At 48.1% G+C, this 15349-nt stretch overlaps 2 protein-coding genes across 2 annotated transcripts in view; one reads left to right on the forward strand and one right to left on the reverse strand.

Moving 5' to 3' along the window:
* The window catches only part of NT5DC3 (5'-nucleotidase domain containing 3), a 51433-nt gene extending 45538 nt beyond the window's left edge, over positions 1-5895 (forward strand). The window contains exons 13-14 of the mRNA XM_065887447.1: positions 2834-2898; positions 5630-5895. Coding sequence (XP_065743519.1) covers positions 2834-2898; positions 5630-5882 — 318 coding nt within the window. The 3' untranslated portion in view covers positions 5883-5895. The remainder of the gene's footprint in view (positions 1-2833; positions 2899-5629) is intronic.
* Positions 5896-12377: 6482 nt separating this feature from the next.
* The window catches only part of STAB2 (stabilin 2), a 156562-nt gene continuing 153590 nt past the window's right edge, over positions 12378-15349 (reverse strand). The window contains exon 69 of the mRNA XM_065888385.1: positions 12378-12428. Within this exon, the coding sequence (XP_065744457.1) occupies positions 12378-12428 (51 nt within the window). The remainder of the gene's footprint in view (positions 12429-15349) is intronic.

Here is a 15349-nt window from a genome sequence, read left to right on the forward strand (position 1 = left end):
GTGTAGAGGCTTCCCAGGTAACCACGTCGGAGCCACGATTAACCCAGGGTGGACAGGCTTCTGCAAAGAGCCAGGTAGTCACCGTGTTAGGCTGTGCGGGTCCTACGGTCTCCGTTGCAGCTACTCAGCTGTGCTTGTAACACCAGAGCAGCCTTAGGCAGTATGTAAACAACCGGTTGTAGCTGTATCCCTATAACTGTATTGGTGGACACTGAAATTTGAATTTCATGTCATTTTCACGCATCATGAAATTATTTTTCCTTTGATTTTTTTTCAACAGTTTCAAGAGGAAACTCCTTTCTTAAGCTCATTAGGCCAATAGAAAAGTGGGTGCTGGGCTGGATTTGGCCTCCCCTGGCACAGGCTGTCAGGCTGCTGGCTAGATTGCGATATCCTGCTCTCACAGGGCTGGGCCGGCCTGTACAGTACATTTTTGTAGATTGAAGTCATGAAGGGCTGAGTATGCTAACTAATGAGTGAGGCTAAAGATGGCTGAGGTGACTGTAGGATGAGCCTCTGGTGTGGGCTTCTGCTTAGTCTTTTCCCGTGCTAACTACCCACCCTTGAGTACACGGTATCACTTAAGGGTTAATTATAACTAATGAATACGCAGTCTTTGAAGTCTTTTCAGGTAGATTTCAGACACCTGAGATTGCTGTTTTACAGAGCTTGGCCTTGTAGGGGGATCAGAGCTGGAGAAATGCGGCTCAGGAGAAATTGTTTTCTTTTCATGGGAGGGCCTTTGGGTGTGTTTAAACGCTGATGGGAAGGATCCAGTGCTGATGGATTAATCCAAGGCGGTGGATCACGTGGGAGAGACGATAAATGCTAGAGAAAGGGCAGGTGGGAGGGGGGTGCGGGTAGGCCTTGGATGGGAGGGTGCAAGGGGAGGCTGGGTTAAGGTGCACACCCCAGAGCTCATATGCCCTCTCCTCTGGGGATGCTCCTGGCTCAGATCTCTGGGGCGTTCCTCCTTAGCATGTCCCTCTGGGAACCTTGGGCTTCGCTGGAGATGATCTGTCATCCTTGGCTGCCCCCCATTCTGGAAAAGCTGTGCTGGAGAAAGTGCCTTGGACTTGGAGACTCTTCATGTCTGTGGAGCCTGCCCTCAGGTGGGGGCGCCCACCTGAGGGGAGAGTGGAGAGAAGCATTCACATGGCCTGTGGCAGCTAGTTTCCAAAAGGAGGGAGCAAGTAGACTCACTTTGGTCGTCTTTCTTCTGGTCACTAGTCAGAGAATTCTCCCCTCCTGCAAGTACGGGAGAAGCTTCTCCTTCATACTGGACACAAGTGCAGTTCGTGGGCCAAGAGGGGTGTATGGGCAGAGGTGGGAGGGAAAATCCCCGCCCACAGCCCACAGGCTGATAGCCCATCCTGTGTGCTGTCACACTGTTTTGTCCTGATCTGTGTGCCCCCCACCAGGGCTCCATCTTTTCCTCTCTTACATCTTCAGTAGATAGCACAGTGCTTGGCACATAGTCGGTGCTGAATATGTATGTGGACACGTGTGCGTACAAGTGTGTATATGCATGTGTACGTATATCTGCATGTATCTGTCTATATACATGAATTCCTTGCGGCGCCCTACAGAGTTTTGACCTAGTCTCGTGCTTTGTAGTGCCTGAGTTCCGTAGTGAGTAATTTGTTGACCTAAAATGTGAGCGCTGATTGAAACCGCACTCGTAGGACCTACCTCAACACCTCCAGATGTGCTGGACCAGGCTTCCGGCGCTCCAGTAACACATGGCCAGTGGTCGTTCAGTGGTGGCTGCTTCCGGCTGGTGTAGGCAGCGGTGCTGGGCCGGAAGTCCAGATGACAAGCTCAGGGTTTTGTCTGAGTGGCAGAGGCCTGTAGCAGGTGACTTAGTCAAGCTGTTGACCCGGGCATACGTGATAAACAGAAGGGCCTTGGCTGCCACGTCAGAAGCAGATGGTTTGCGTGTTCGGTGTTTTCCTCCAAGTCCTGAGGCTGCCCCTGTGACCATGGACTCCAGGGAGCCCCATCTGGCCCCTGTGGTCACGTGCACCTCTGGCTGTGCTCGAGGGTTCCCGGTCAGCCTCAGGAGCCTTGGAGAGAGACTTGTGAGAATCCGTGTGTTAGGCTGTGTACGGTTGTCATTTTCTTTTTGCCTTTTGCTCACATTTCAGCCCACCCAGAAAATTCTCTGCTTCTCTGTCTGGGTGAGGTGCTCTGCCTTCTTGCCTTTTATAAAAACAATTTTTTTTTCCTTAAACACTTTAAAAGATAATATTAAGGAAAAAGATTAAAGCCAATTATAATTCAACTACCCTTGCACAAATTAAAGAAAAATTTCCCTGTTAATTTCCAAATATATGCACATGTTTTTTACATGCTTGTAACTTGTGGATGTACTGTTACACCTGCTATTTCCACTTAACTGCCGTTTGTGTGTGTGTGTGTATAATACGTATATTTATGATATATATAAATGTGTATTAGGTAGCCTGTATTAAGTATACGTTTATGTGTGTAATGGATAATCCGTGTGTAATGGATACGTTATGCATGTATAATACATGTATATTTTATTTGGATTCATATGCATTGTGCTTATACAAAGCCTTTAATAATACTTTAATATCTCTAGTTTGATGGGAGCCTTGATTAATGGCATCATAATACGCCCCGTGCACTTGGTGGAGAAGGGCAGGCGGCAGCTGGGAAGTCTGAACGTGTATTATGTCCTGCAGGTGCCTGTCTCTTAGACCTGAATAAAATTCCTCCCAGAAGAGCTGCCCATTAGGAAATTCTCATGACCTAACAGGTTTATTCATACCTAGAACCTTCTCAATAATTGGCTTGTGTCCTGCAGGTTCACAGAGATGCGGAGTCACAGCTGGTTTTGCAGGAGTGGAAAAAGGAGAGGAAGGAGATGAGGTAAGACGGGCCTGTTTTGAATAGAGTAAATCCCCCACCCTGGCCACGCTCACTCAGCCCACATGCCTGGCGCAAGGCCTGCCTGAAACAGGCTTCGAAACAGTCTTTCTCAGCTGCCAGGGGTGACTGTGACCCCCCAGCATCCAGAACGAGCCAGCTGCCATTAGTGATGAGTGACATTTCCTCGAGGCAGCAGTGAGCTCCCTCACACCTGCTGCCTGCCCTCGAGTTTGTTGTCTGTCCATCCCTCCTCCCATCCATCCCTCCTTCCAGCCCACTTAACTTCCCCGTTTGGGCAGCCATCGGTCCAGTTGTTGGCAATGCCGGTGGCCCAGCGTGGCTAGTGGGACAGTAGCCACCGAGCCACAGTTAATTCTTGGGGCTTCTACAACCCTGGTGCTTATTTGTAACACTGCTGTTTCAGGAATGTGCAGTCACTCAGTATCGTGATGTCTATTGGTGAAGAAAACCCATCTGCTGTCAGAAAAGTTTGGTGGGTGTGTGTCTTAAGGGAACGGTTATTCTTGATTTTTTTTTTTTTATTAAACTTGTCGATTTACAGTATTATGTTAGCTTCAGGTGTACAGCTTCAGATTCTTTTCCATTATAGGTTATTACAAGATACTGAATATAGTCCCATGTGCTCTACATGTGCTCTCCATCCTTGTTGTTTATATGTTTTATGTATAGTAGTGTGTATCCATTAACCCCACACTCCTAATTTATCCCCTCCCCTCTCCTTTTCGCTTGTTTTCTCTGTGAGTCTGTTTCAGTTTTGTAAATAAGTTCATTTGTATTATCTTTTTAGATTCCACATATAAGTGATACCATATAATATTTGTCTTTCTCTGTCTGACCTACTTCACTTAGTATGATAATCTCTAGTTGCATCCATGTTGCCGCAGATGGCATTATTTCATTCTTTTTTATGGCTGAGTAATACTCCACTGTATATATGTACCACATCTTCTTCATCCATTCATCTGTCAATGGACATTTAGGTTGATTTTAAGGGAACGATTATCCTTAAGAGACCCTGTGGACAGTTGTGCTCTCCTGTGGAAGAGGATGGATGCTGTGCATGTAAACACTGTTGATGTGACCATTTCTGCTCTTGTGGTTCCCTCCACACCCCCTCCCGGCACAGCTGTCCCTAAGGTTTGTTAGTAGTGCTCACTTCCTGGGTTCTGGCCTCTGAGCAGTGGGCAGCCTGCGGGAGGGCTGTGGTCCGCGTGAGGGGCAGAGTCCATCCCTCTGGGCAGCAGAAGCCACGGCTGTATTGAATCAATCCTTCCTCTTCCCTCTCAGCGTGCTGGCTGTTGGGGGCTTATTCCAACGTGATTATTGGTCTAAAATGTTGGGTGAGAGGGTGATGGGCATATAATGTCATATGACTCTGGGACCCTTGCCCCTGAAGGCCAGACCTGAGTCCTACACTCCAGGGACCTCAAATTATTAAAGAAAAGAATCGTTTCACCCAGCAGAGATTTTGTTTTGAATTCGCATCTCTAACAACCTCACATCTCAATGAGATTTTTCAGTAAAAGTATAAAAACCATTTATGTTGCTCCACCTGCAGACCTAATTGAGGTCTTTCAATTTTCTTCTTTTTGTTGTAGCATCTGCTGTCACCATATGACAAAAGAAGGCCTCTACCAACTAGTGGCTTTTATCACACAGTTGTGTAAAGGATTATGTTTTTTGCTGTGTTTATAACTGATTTTTTAACAGTCAAATGGCATTTATCCAGTTTGCTGGAACAGTCTGTGTGTAGGGGTCCTGGCCATTGGATTGGATGGTGTGCATATCCCATGTATGTTTGACGGGGTGTTGTTTTACACACAGACACGTGTCTGCACACCTGCAGGGGCTTAGAGCCTGGGGTAGGGTGAACAGTCTTGCAAGATGCCTGTAATCCAGGCTTTGAGGAGGTGCTTGAAGCTCTGTAATGGATGGTAGAGATGTGTTTACATCACTATAAAATAATCCTTAATCTCTCAGACATAAAGTACTTTTGAGTTTATGATATGCTTTTATTTCTCTTTCCTTGCTTAGTTCTCAATATAACCTGATGAAAAGGGGGCCTTTGTCCCATTCTGTAGACAAAGGAAGTTTGGAGACTCTGAGAACATTCTGCGTCTCTGTGGACCTTCAGAAGCAGCTCCCGCACCCTCTGTTTTTGTTTGGGAAATGGGGTATGCAGGTTTAGAGGCTCACGCGTTGCCGCTGGAGCCTTCGGCAGTGTTCTCTCTGGCTGGCCTAAGTGGGGAATGTGATCAGAGCCAGTTGATGGATGAATGGACAGACTGTTTTCTCGATTAGAAATCGGAGCTGCTCTAGGCTAATTGGAGTCCTGTACGTGTGAAAGAGTGATTTAAAAAAAAAATCTTTTTATTGACGTATGGTTGATGTACAATATTACATCAGTTTCGGGTGTACAACATAGGGATTCACGTTTTTTATAGATTGTACTCCATTTATAGTTATTATAAAATATTAGCTATATTTCCCGTGCTGTGCAATAATCCTTGTAGCTTATTTATTTTAAACTTTTTATTTTACATTGGGGTAGAGTTGATTAACAATGTTGTGTTGGTTTCAGGTGTACAGCAGAGTGATTCAGTTGTACGTATACATGTGTCTGTTCTTTGGGAAACGGTGATTTTGATTTTATTTGATTTCGGTAGCTAAAAGCAGACCTTTTGGGAATCACTGTCTCTTGCCTCTTCAGAGAAATGACCAAAGGTTCCTTCAACACCCAGTTCGGAAGCTTGTTCCGCACAGACCAGAACCCCACGTACTTCCTGCGGCGCCTGTCGCGGTTTGCCGACATCTACATGGCGTCCCTGAGCTGCCTCCTGAGCTATGATGTCAGCCACACGTTCTACCCCCGGAGAACCCCGCTGCAGCACGAGCTTCCTGCCTGGTCTGACAGGCCCCCGGCCACCAGGCTGCCGCTCCTGCAGGAGGCCCAGGCCAAGTAGCCAGCGGCCCAGGCACCCTGGGCGCGAAAAGCCAGGACCGGCGGCGGCCCCGCACCGGGCAGACTTTGCATGGACGTGACTGTGCTTACGGACATGCCTTGTGATACCTATTTTGTACATTACGGAGGATACCCCCCAGCTCGTGAAGACAGGAGCTCGCAGCCCAGGGGGACTGCCTTCCTGTACATGTGGGGACAGCGGCTGGCTTCCTGTCAACACCCTGTGATCGCCCTTCTTGTTTACTAAGGTACCGCGACCGGCGTCAGATTTTCTGGGACGGGGAGGCTTCTTGATACCACCTCTGGATTCCAGCAGGTGACGTTTTGAAACTCTTCTTGACTCTTCCATGCAAAACGCATGGAAAAAGTGAACATTCACAGGCAGTGCAGGGGCCCAGTGGTGTGCACCGGTGAACTGCTCACAGAAAGCTGACGCTTGAGCGAGCGCTGCAATAGCATACCACTGTGTCAGTGGCAGAGCTGGTCCCCAGACGGCAGCCGGTTCCCAGATACCTTCTGGTACTAGGGCTTTGGCACTCTGGTGCCCCACTTGAAAGCAGACTCAGCCTCTCTGGAAGTCTTTCGTGAGAAAGAACAAGGGGAGTTGCAAGTCCTTGGCCTTGATTGTCCTCAGTATCCGTGTCCCGTGTCCTGCCCCCTGCTGGGGAAGGACCATTGTGCCCCAAGTGATGGGCAGGTTCACTCTTTTCCCCAGAAGAGGTGGGCAAAGAGAGAAGAGCTTCTGGTTAAATTTCCAGCCAGCAGAACAGACTTTGTAGAATGAGGCTGTGAGAAATAAACAGGTCAGAAGACAAATGCCAGTGCATTTGTGTTGGGTCTCCCAGGAATTTATTTTAGCTGAAACTGCTACCTGTGTGTTGCTTGAATGTGATCGTTGGAGGATGGAAAGTGAAACCAAAAAAATGTCCTTGTAATGAAGAGCCACCCGGTGACCCCTACTGGCTGTGTTGCAGTCTTATTAACATGTGTATTACCAGAAACCGTCCTTGTTGGAGGGAAACGAGCAGATGCCTGTCTCTCCTGACTTGTCAGCCGAGGAGAGGGGCTTGAATCTAGCAGGAGGGGAGGGAGGTGGCCCTCTCCTCTTAGCCATCTTCCACCCTCTCCTCCTCTTAGATTGCTTTCCTGCCATGTTTGTATGTCTATTTGGGGAGTTTGGGTGGTTTTCTTTAGGTGTCTGTGTTAAAGGTGGGAGAGGATAAAGGACGCTGAAGCTAAGAGAAACAGAGTTGGAAATGACCTAGCTGGCTGAGTGTTCCCATTTCCTTCTGAGGACAAGGCAAGGGACACGCATCCTTAAACCTAAAGGATGCAGGTACAGGAGGAAAGGGGGCTTGTGGAGAGAGGGCTCGCGGATTCAGCGTTTTTAATGGATTCGTGTATGGAGCCAGTTGTTGATGAAATGCTCGCTTGGCCTTCCACAGGATACCTGCCCCAGTGTGGAAATTAGACGAGTCCCACAGCACGCATTGTAATGCTGCTTGTTATAATGGGAGAGTGTGCTTGTGATATTTTCTTGTATTTAACTAAAATAGTGAAGGTGATTCTCTAGACCCAATAGGCCCAATTAGCCCCCGTTTTTTCCTTCTGAATTTTATTTGAAACGCAGTAGGGTCCGTTCCTTTTTCAGACAGCAGGGGGCGTTTTGTTTGCTGTTTGTTAGCGCTCAGGGGTTTTACGCATCCGAGTGCATTGGAAGACTGGCGTTTCGGGGGTGCAGGTGGTGCCCAGAAATGTTCAGTGTTGGGGTCCTCAGAGGATACACTGGTGCTTTGGGCTGCTAGTTTCTGCTTTGGAGAAGCTGAGTGAGGAAGTAGGTATTATTTTAAAACGTTTTCTTAGTTTTTATCAGGTATTCATTAGATATCTCCTAGGTGCCAGTGATAGGGTGTCTTGTTTACTCAAGAATGGAGTACAACTATTTTTACAACCTGCTTTCATGTACGTCTAGGTTAGGTGACCCAAGCCTGGGGGGAAGAAATAGATTTTCTGGGTGTGAATAATGAATTTTACGACCTATTACCAGTTAGGGTTTCGGTCTGTGGGCCACGGTACGTGGCGGTATTGAGATCTCTCTGCGCAGGGCCCACCGAGCATGCGCCTGGCAGATGTGAACCCGCGCTGGGGCCAGGACAGAGGCATTCTTGTCTGCGCTCAGTCTTGTCACTGTTGTGGCTCAGCTGGTTTTCAGCACGACGCACTGCATTCTGTTCCTCCCGGTTTGTCCTCTGGTGCGCACGCTTACGAAGGCGTGTGGGTACAAGGGAAGGGAGTCTATTTTCTACCACTTAAAACCTCAGTTTGGAAAGTGAACGGAATAAAATTAGTTGGCACATTAAAAAAATATTTTCCGTTTTTTAGCATCAGTTAGACTGATTTTCTCTGAATGATGTGAGCAAAAATTCACAGTCCAGGGGCAGTCCTTGCCCCCCAAGGCTCACGTCCCTGTAGCTGGTTGCCCTGGAAGTTGTGCCCTGCACAACTCGTTTTTCCAGAGTTGTTTTTAATAGATGAAACCTGGCTTTTAATATATTTTAGGAGTTTGTCTTAGACCTCCCACTTTCCTCCTAACATGGCCTCTTCCCCCCCCCCCCCTTTCAAAAATTCTCTTCAGCTCCGTTAATGCCATCCAACATAAACCACATGTTACTGATTCGGGCACATCTCAGACTAAATTCCTGGTCGCTTTGAAGGCATTGGGCCTCTTAATTAGTGCCAAGGAGAAATGAAAAGTAATCTTTCTTCCTAGCTAATTTAGCTTTGGGTGACCTAAATAGCGGTCCCTCTCTTTTTGTCCCCAAAGGGCTCTAAAGCGGTAGAGTGTGTGCTGAATACTGGAACTGGATTCCACTCAGCCAAATGCTCACCTGCTGCATGCACTTGGGAGCCCTTGTCTCGAATGTGCTCTCAGACTAAATTTGGCCAGAGGCAGGGCTCCTTCATTGCTCTCTTCATCTACTAGGGAGCCAACCGATGATCTGCCCTCTTAGTATTGATTTCCTTTTGTACCAGTTTTCTGCGTTAGCATATGGGAGCTTGGCTCCAAGTTCAGCTAACCTTTAATACCCTAGTGGACTGAGGAAAAGAGAGGAAGTGAAGTTTCCCTAATGCAAGGTTCAGCAAACTTTTCCTGTAAAGGGCCAGGCAGTAAATACTTTCAGCTTTGCGGGCCATTTTCTGCGGCCCCTCTCTAGGACTGGGCCTGCCTGTGGTCCAGTACAGCGTGGCTTATGAAAACAGGCTGCAGGCTGGATTTGGCCTTTGGGCCATGGTCTGCCGAGCCCTGCTCTGATGGATCGTGTTGGTGGCAATGGCGAGATGACCTTGCTGAAAGCACGAGGATGAAGCAGCCCACAGTTGGGTGCAGCCAGTAGAAAGAAGTTCTGTAGGTAAGTGCGCCATGTTCCCCTACGAGCTACTCTCTGGGCATATTTACTTTTATGGCCAGTGGTAAAATACTGTGTTTCCAGCACACGGCACGATTGTCGTTGTGTAATTGAGCTGCCAGACTCGGCATTCATTGAATATACCTCTCATTGCCCTCATCTGTGATTGTGCTAGTAGCGTGTGATGGGCTTGGATGCCCAGAAGACCCTTCAGGACAGAAGGACTTAATCCCCGCAACTGCTGGGTGTGCTCTGGCTTACCGTCTGCAGCCGTCAGTCCTCCTTGGGAGCTTCCCCTGCTGAAAAGTCCTGCCTGGGATGAGGATGTGGTCAAGCTCCCTCCCTGGAGCAACTCTGAAGGCCTTTCAGCTCCAGAGCTGGGGGGAGGGCACACAGCTGAGGCCTCTCTGTCTGCACTGCAGCCCAGCTCCCTTCCCATCCCCTCTCCCCTTGCCGGGTGTTGATCCCAAGGACAGTCCCCATCTCAGTATCTGCTCTCCAAGGAACCAACCCACAGCAGTGCTCTGTACTTTTCTATACTGCAGGCTTGAACTCTGACTTAGGAAACTGTTTTTTTAGTAGAATGACAGATTGTGCCTGTTTAATTAATTTCAGGCACAATGAATGCAAATTAGATAGACTTACTGTTTATTCTGAATGTGAATTTGCTATTTATTCTAAATGTTGATTTTATGTCACATGACTTTGAACTTGTTGCCAAATAAAAGTTTGAATTGTATTGTCCAGTTTATTCTAAGTCATCTGTTTTGTGTGCTTCAGTCAGTGGCAAAAGCCGTATCACATTCTAATGTACCCCAAAAAGAGTATCCCTGAGAGCAAGGGTGAAAGATTTATGGTTCATTTCTCACCACCCTTGTTCTCCCACCCCCAGCAAAGCACACTTGCTTGTTTTCAGAGCTCGAGGACCATGTAATTAAGCCACGGAAGGAAAATTGGTATGCGTTTGGCCTTAGGTGGGCAGCAGGTAAGCCACCTGGAATTTCTGTCTCTCACAGACTGTTCCCTCCTTGAGAACAAGGAGATGACAGTGAGCCACCTGTTTGTCTGCAGTCAAATTACCAGGAAAGCTGGAAATTGGAAGCGGTGTTTTTAAGGGAAGAAAATGCTGCATAATACTGAATTGGGAGCGCGCGCTGTGAAGTCAGTTCACTGCTGGGTTTTGGGTAAATTTATATTTTGAAGAGCCTTCTAAAAAACCTGAATTGTGTGTGTGTTTCACCTTAATGTCCTTGACCTCTCGTTGTGCCAGAAACTTCATCTCATTCACTCCTCCCACGGATACCTGCTGTTTCTCCTCTTAATCACGTGCCTTTCTGGACCCTCTGATGGTGGAGTTGGTGGACTCACTAGTGAATCGGTCCCACGTGCCTTTGGAGAGCGAGTTTCTGGAAACCTGGCGTTGCCCTCATCACGGCACGTTGTCCGAGAGGAGGTGGTGAGTTGTTCCTGTGCCTGCCACGGGGGCTGCTTCTTCCCTTTCCTAGAGTTGTGAGAAAGCTTCTGAGACCCTGGGGCTTCTGGACTTTGGACTTGGCTCAGCAAAAACCCTGATGATGTGGAACAAAGTCGTTTGGGTTGCGAGGGCGATGGAGAGGAGAGTCTGAGGTCTGCTCAGCCCAGAGCAGGGCTTCTCCATCCCCAGCACTGGCTCCTGAGCATGGCCAGTGCTACCTCCAGGGACAGCTTGGAAATGGGTGGTGGGTGGGCTGGAGGGTGCCCGGTTGTCACAGTGATGGCGAGGCCACTTTGGGCCTTTTGAGGGTATGGGGGACATCCTGCCTTGCAGAGTCCTGCACGGTGCAGAACTGGCCTGAGCCTACACATCACTTGTGTAAAATTCCAGAACGTTTTCACACCCCCAGAAGAAACCCCATACCTCTTAGCAGCTACCCCAGTCCCTAGCTGGAAACCACTCACTCACCCTTCTGGCTCTATGAATTTGCCGATTCTGGACATTTCCATGTAGATAGAATCATACGGCATGTGGTCTTTTGTGTCTGGTTTCTTCCACTGAGCATCACGTTTTCAAGGTTCATCCGTGGTGTTGCATGTATCAGTACTTAGTTCCCTTTTAGGGTGCAATGCTATTTCATGGTGTGGCTAGACACACTGGTTATCCATTCATGAGTTGGTAGACATTTGGGTTGTTTCCACGTTTTGGCTGTTATGAATAATGCTGCTACGTACCTACCTCTGTAATTTGTTGTGTGGACATGTTTTCACTTCTCTTGGGTCTGTACCTAGGAGTGGAGTTTCTGGATCACACGGTAATTCTGTGTTTAACTTTTTGAGGATCCGCCAAACTGTCTCGCACGGCGGGGGCACCATTTTACACTCCCACCAGCAAATTAGGAGGGATCCAGTTTCTCCACATCCTTGCCAATACTTGTTATTGTCTGTGGTTTTGAGGATGGCCATCCTAGTGGGTGTGAAGTGGTATCTCAGTGTGGTTCTCATGTCTTCTTAACACAAGCAAACAAAACAGAGTTAAGAAAGAAGCGTTCCTAAGGCAGATGGTGGCTAATTGAAAAGGCCCTAAGAAGCCCAAACAAGTTGGTTTTACCTTCAAAGTTTGACCCCCTCCTATGGCGAACAGTCGTTTTGTTTCCCAAAACACTGGATCTGTTCCATTGACTTTATTTCTATTCTGTAACCAGTACGTCAGCACATTTCACGTGCCAGACACTCTGCTGGGTGCTGAGATACAAAGACGAATAGGGAGGTCCCTGCCTTTGGGAACTTACAGTCTAATAGGGAAATAAGACAAGGTCACTGGAGTGTTGGTCACTAAAGGTACACGGGAAGGACAGAAGAGAGTCAGGAGGGAGCAGTCTCCGTGGGTTGGTGGGTGGATTTAACGTGGTCCCTCACCCACAGAAACAGAATAATCCCCCAGATCAACCAAAGAGATGAGGTACGGCTTGAGTGTTTCATACTCTGAAATGTTAAAGGAGTTTACTTCTCCCACAGGCAACTGGGGCTGAGGATTCACAGTTGACGGCCTTTATGAGGCAGCGCCAGGGGCCCAGGTGGCGGCGGGTGATGTCTGGCTGGGGCAGGTCCGGCCCTCACAGTGCCCCCAGGGGGTCAATGCTGTCCAGCTGCTGGTCTTCAGGGTCCTGGAAATGAGAGGTCTGTGAGCCACGCAGAGGGTACAGGCCTTCTGTTTGTGAATCCTTCTGGGTCAAGCATTCTTATGGCTACTGGTCTGAGGCCTTGATGGGGTTCAGGACACGCCACCCCCAAACAAAGCACCTTGGCACATTAAATGTCTTGAACTGAAGGAATTTTTTAAAAATGGCGGAAGCAGGAAGGTCACTCCGACACCCCTGCCCTACCCCCTTGCCCTTCTTTCCTGAAACAGGTAACAGAATTCCCATGTGAAAGATGCCCTCCCTGTACCAGGAGGAAAGAAGACACCACCACAGATGGGGAATCAGGGGACTAAAATCTGTACAAACAAACCTTGTTCACTAACCCTTATCTTCCTAGTGACTTCACCATTCACTACCCCTAGCGCCAAACCTCTTTCCCTTGTCAATTCCTCACACATCATCTATTGTCTAAAAGGTACAAAAGCTTCCTCTTCTGGTCCCTCTTTTGGGTCTTTGTTTTCTCCTGAAGGCTCCCACGTACAGGTAAGCATTCAAAAAAAGGTACATGCTTTTGTCCTGTGAGTCTGTCTCTATCAATCAGTTTACTTTTCAGGCCCAGCTAGGGATCTTAGGAGGGTCAAGGAAAACTTCTTCCTCCCCTACAGCCTAAAACATGATTCTTCCCTCAGTGCCCCGTGGACACACGTGTTGGGAGCGAGCACGGCTTCACACTGCTGTCCCGCGGCTCATGGCATGGAGGTTAGGGCCCCGTTCCGGGTACAGTCTCTGCTGTTTGAAGGTGTGTGGCCCTGGACAGATCATTTGAACTGTGCTGTAGTTTCCTCATCTATAAAGAATCCTAGTAATATTTACCTGACAGGGAGGTGTGAGGATTAAATTAGATACTACATTAAGGAAGATTTAAAAAGCACCCCACAAAAGGTGGCTGTTACTCTGATTACAAAAAAAAAACCTTTCCAGTTGAAAATTCATCCTGAACTAGGGTCTAACCAGAAGCCACAGTCCAGAGGCAGCCACTCTGAACAGTCTGCTGTCTGTGGCTCTGATCAGCACTGAAGTTTTGTTAATTCGCATCATGGACGTTCATGCTGTCTAGATTGACTGCAGATAGTCCATAGGCAATGCCCGCTCCCTCAGTATAAAAGGCATGAGAATCGAGCACACTTGGGGCTGGTATCCTCAGCTTGGGATTCCCATAACTGGAACATTTTTGCCACCTGGTTGAATGAGAAGGGTTGAGCTGAACCCTGCATCTGGGATACTCTCTCACCTGCCTCCGGCGAGTCTTTCACGCACAGGGCTCATGGAGAGCATTGAACAGGATGTGTAATTTTTCCCCCTTGCTTTTAAAATGAGGTTGATTTCAATATCACAAGGCTTACAGAAATAGGCTATTAGTAGATGCAGTTTAGCTGAACTTGCCCTTGCAATTTGGACTGGAAACTTTTACATGGGTTTGATTGAAAAAACAGGATTTATGATCTGGTTATTTTTCAATATTGCGGACATATTAAATCTACCACAGGCACTAAGAACCATGGGATATTTGCATTTGGTTCACTGCAGAAAAATAGTAACAAATGTTGCACTCTACACGCTTACAGTGGTGCAATAAAGTGCTGTAATGTTTCAGTGCCAACTTAACAGAAATTCAATACAGCTCCCGCCCCGCGGAGCTGGGGTGCGTCACCCTCCCAAAGTGGATGTGTTCACCACCGTGTAAGCTCTCTGAATCCCCTACTACTGGGACTTTATGGATGACGATGGGAGTAGAAGGATGTGAGCTCACCTCTTCTTATGAAAACACCAAAATCGCAACTAACTGCTGAACAACCATTGACTAAAAAACACTGGAACCTGCCAGAAAAGATATCCTACGTCCAAAGACAAAGAAGAAGCCACAGTGAGACGGTAGGAGGGGCACAACTGTGATAAAATCAAATCCCATACCTGCTGGGTGGGTGAACCACAAACTGGAATATAATTTTATAGCAGAGGTTCTCTCATAGGAGTAGAAGTTCTGAGCCCCACATCAGGCTCCCCAGCCTGGGGGTCTGGCAATGGGAGGAGGAGCCCCCAGAGAAACTGGCTTTGAAGCCCTGCAGGGTTTGATCGCAGGAATTCCACAGGACTGGGGGAAACAAACTCCACGCTTGGAGGGTGCACACAGGACCCAGAGGAAAAAGCCGTGACCTCATAGGAGCCTGGGCCAGACCTACCTTCTGGTATTGGAGGGTCTCCTGAGGAGGTGGGAGGCGGCTGTGGCTCACTGTGGGGACAAGATACTGGCGGTGGTAGTTCTAGGGAGTATTCATTGGTGGGAGCCCTCTTGGAGGCCGCCATTTTCTCAACCAAGACGTGGTGCCACCCAACAGCCTGTAAGCTCCAGTGCTGGGATGCCTCTGGCCTGACAACCCAGAGGGTGGGAATACAGCCCCACCCATCAGCAGACAGGCTGCTTAAAGCCTTCCTGAGTACACAGCTGCCTGATAAACACACCCTCTGACATGGCCGCGGCCACCAGTGGGACAAGACCCAGCTCCATCCACCAGTAGGCAGGAACCAGTCCCTCCGACCAGGAAGCCTGCACAGCCTCACCCACCAGGGGGCAGACAGCAGAAGCAAGAAGAACTACGACCCTGCAGCCTGCGGAATGGAAACAGCAATCACCCAAAGTAAGACAAAATGAGACAGCAGAGGAATATGTCCCAGATGAAGGAACAAGATAAAACCCCAGAAGAACAATTAAGTGAAGTGGAGAGAGGCAATCTACCTGAAAAAGAATTCAGAATAATAATAGTAAAGATGATCCAAGATCTCAGAAAAAGAATGGAGGCACAGATGGAGAAGATACAAGAAATGTTTAACAAGGACCTAGAAGAACTAAAGAACAAACAGAGATGAACAATACAATAACTGCAATG

The sequence above is a fragment of the Phocoena phocoena genome, chromosome 11 (genome assembly GCF_963924675.1).
Source record: "Phocoena phocoena chromosome 11, mPhoPho1.1, whole genome shotgun sequence".
NCBI classification, from domain to species: domain Eukaryota; kingdom Metazoa; phylum Chordata; class Mammalia; order Artiodactyla; family Phocoenidae; genus Phocoena; species Phocoena phocoena.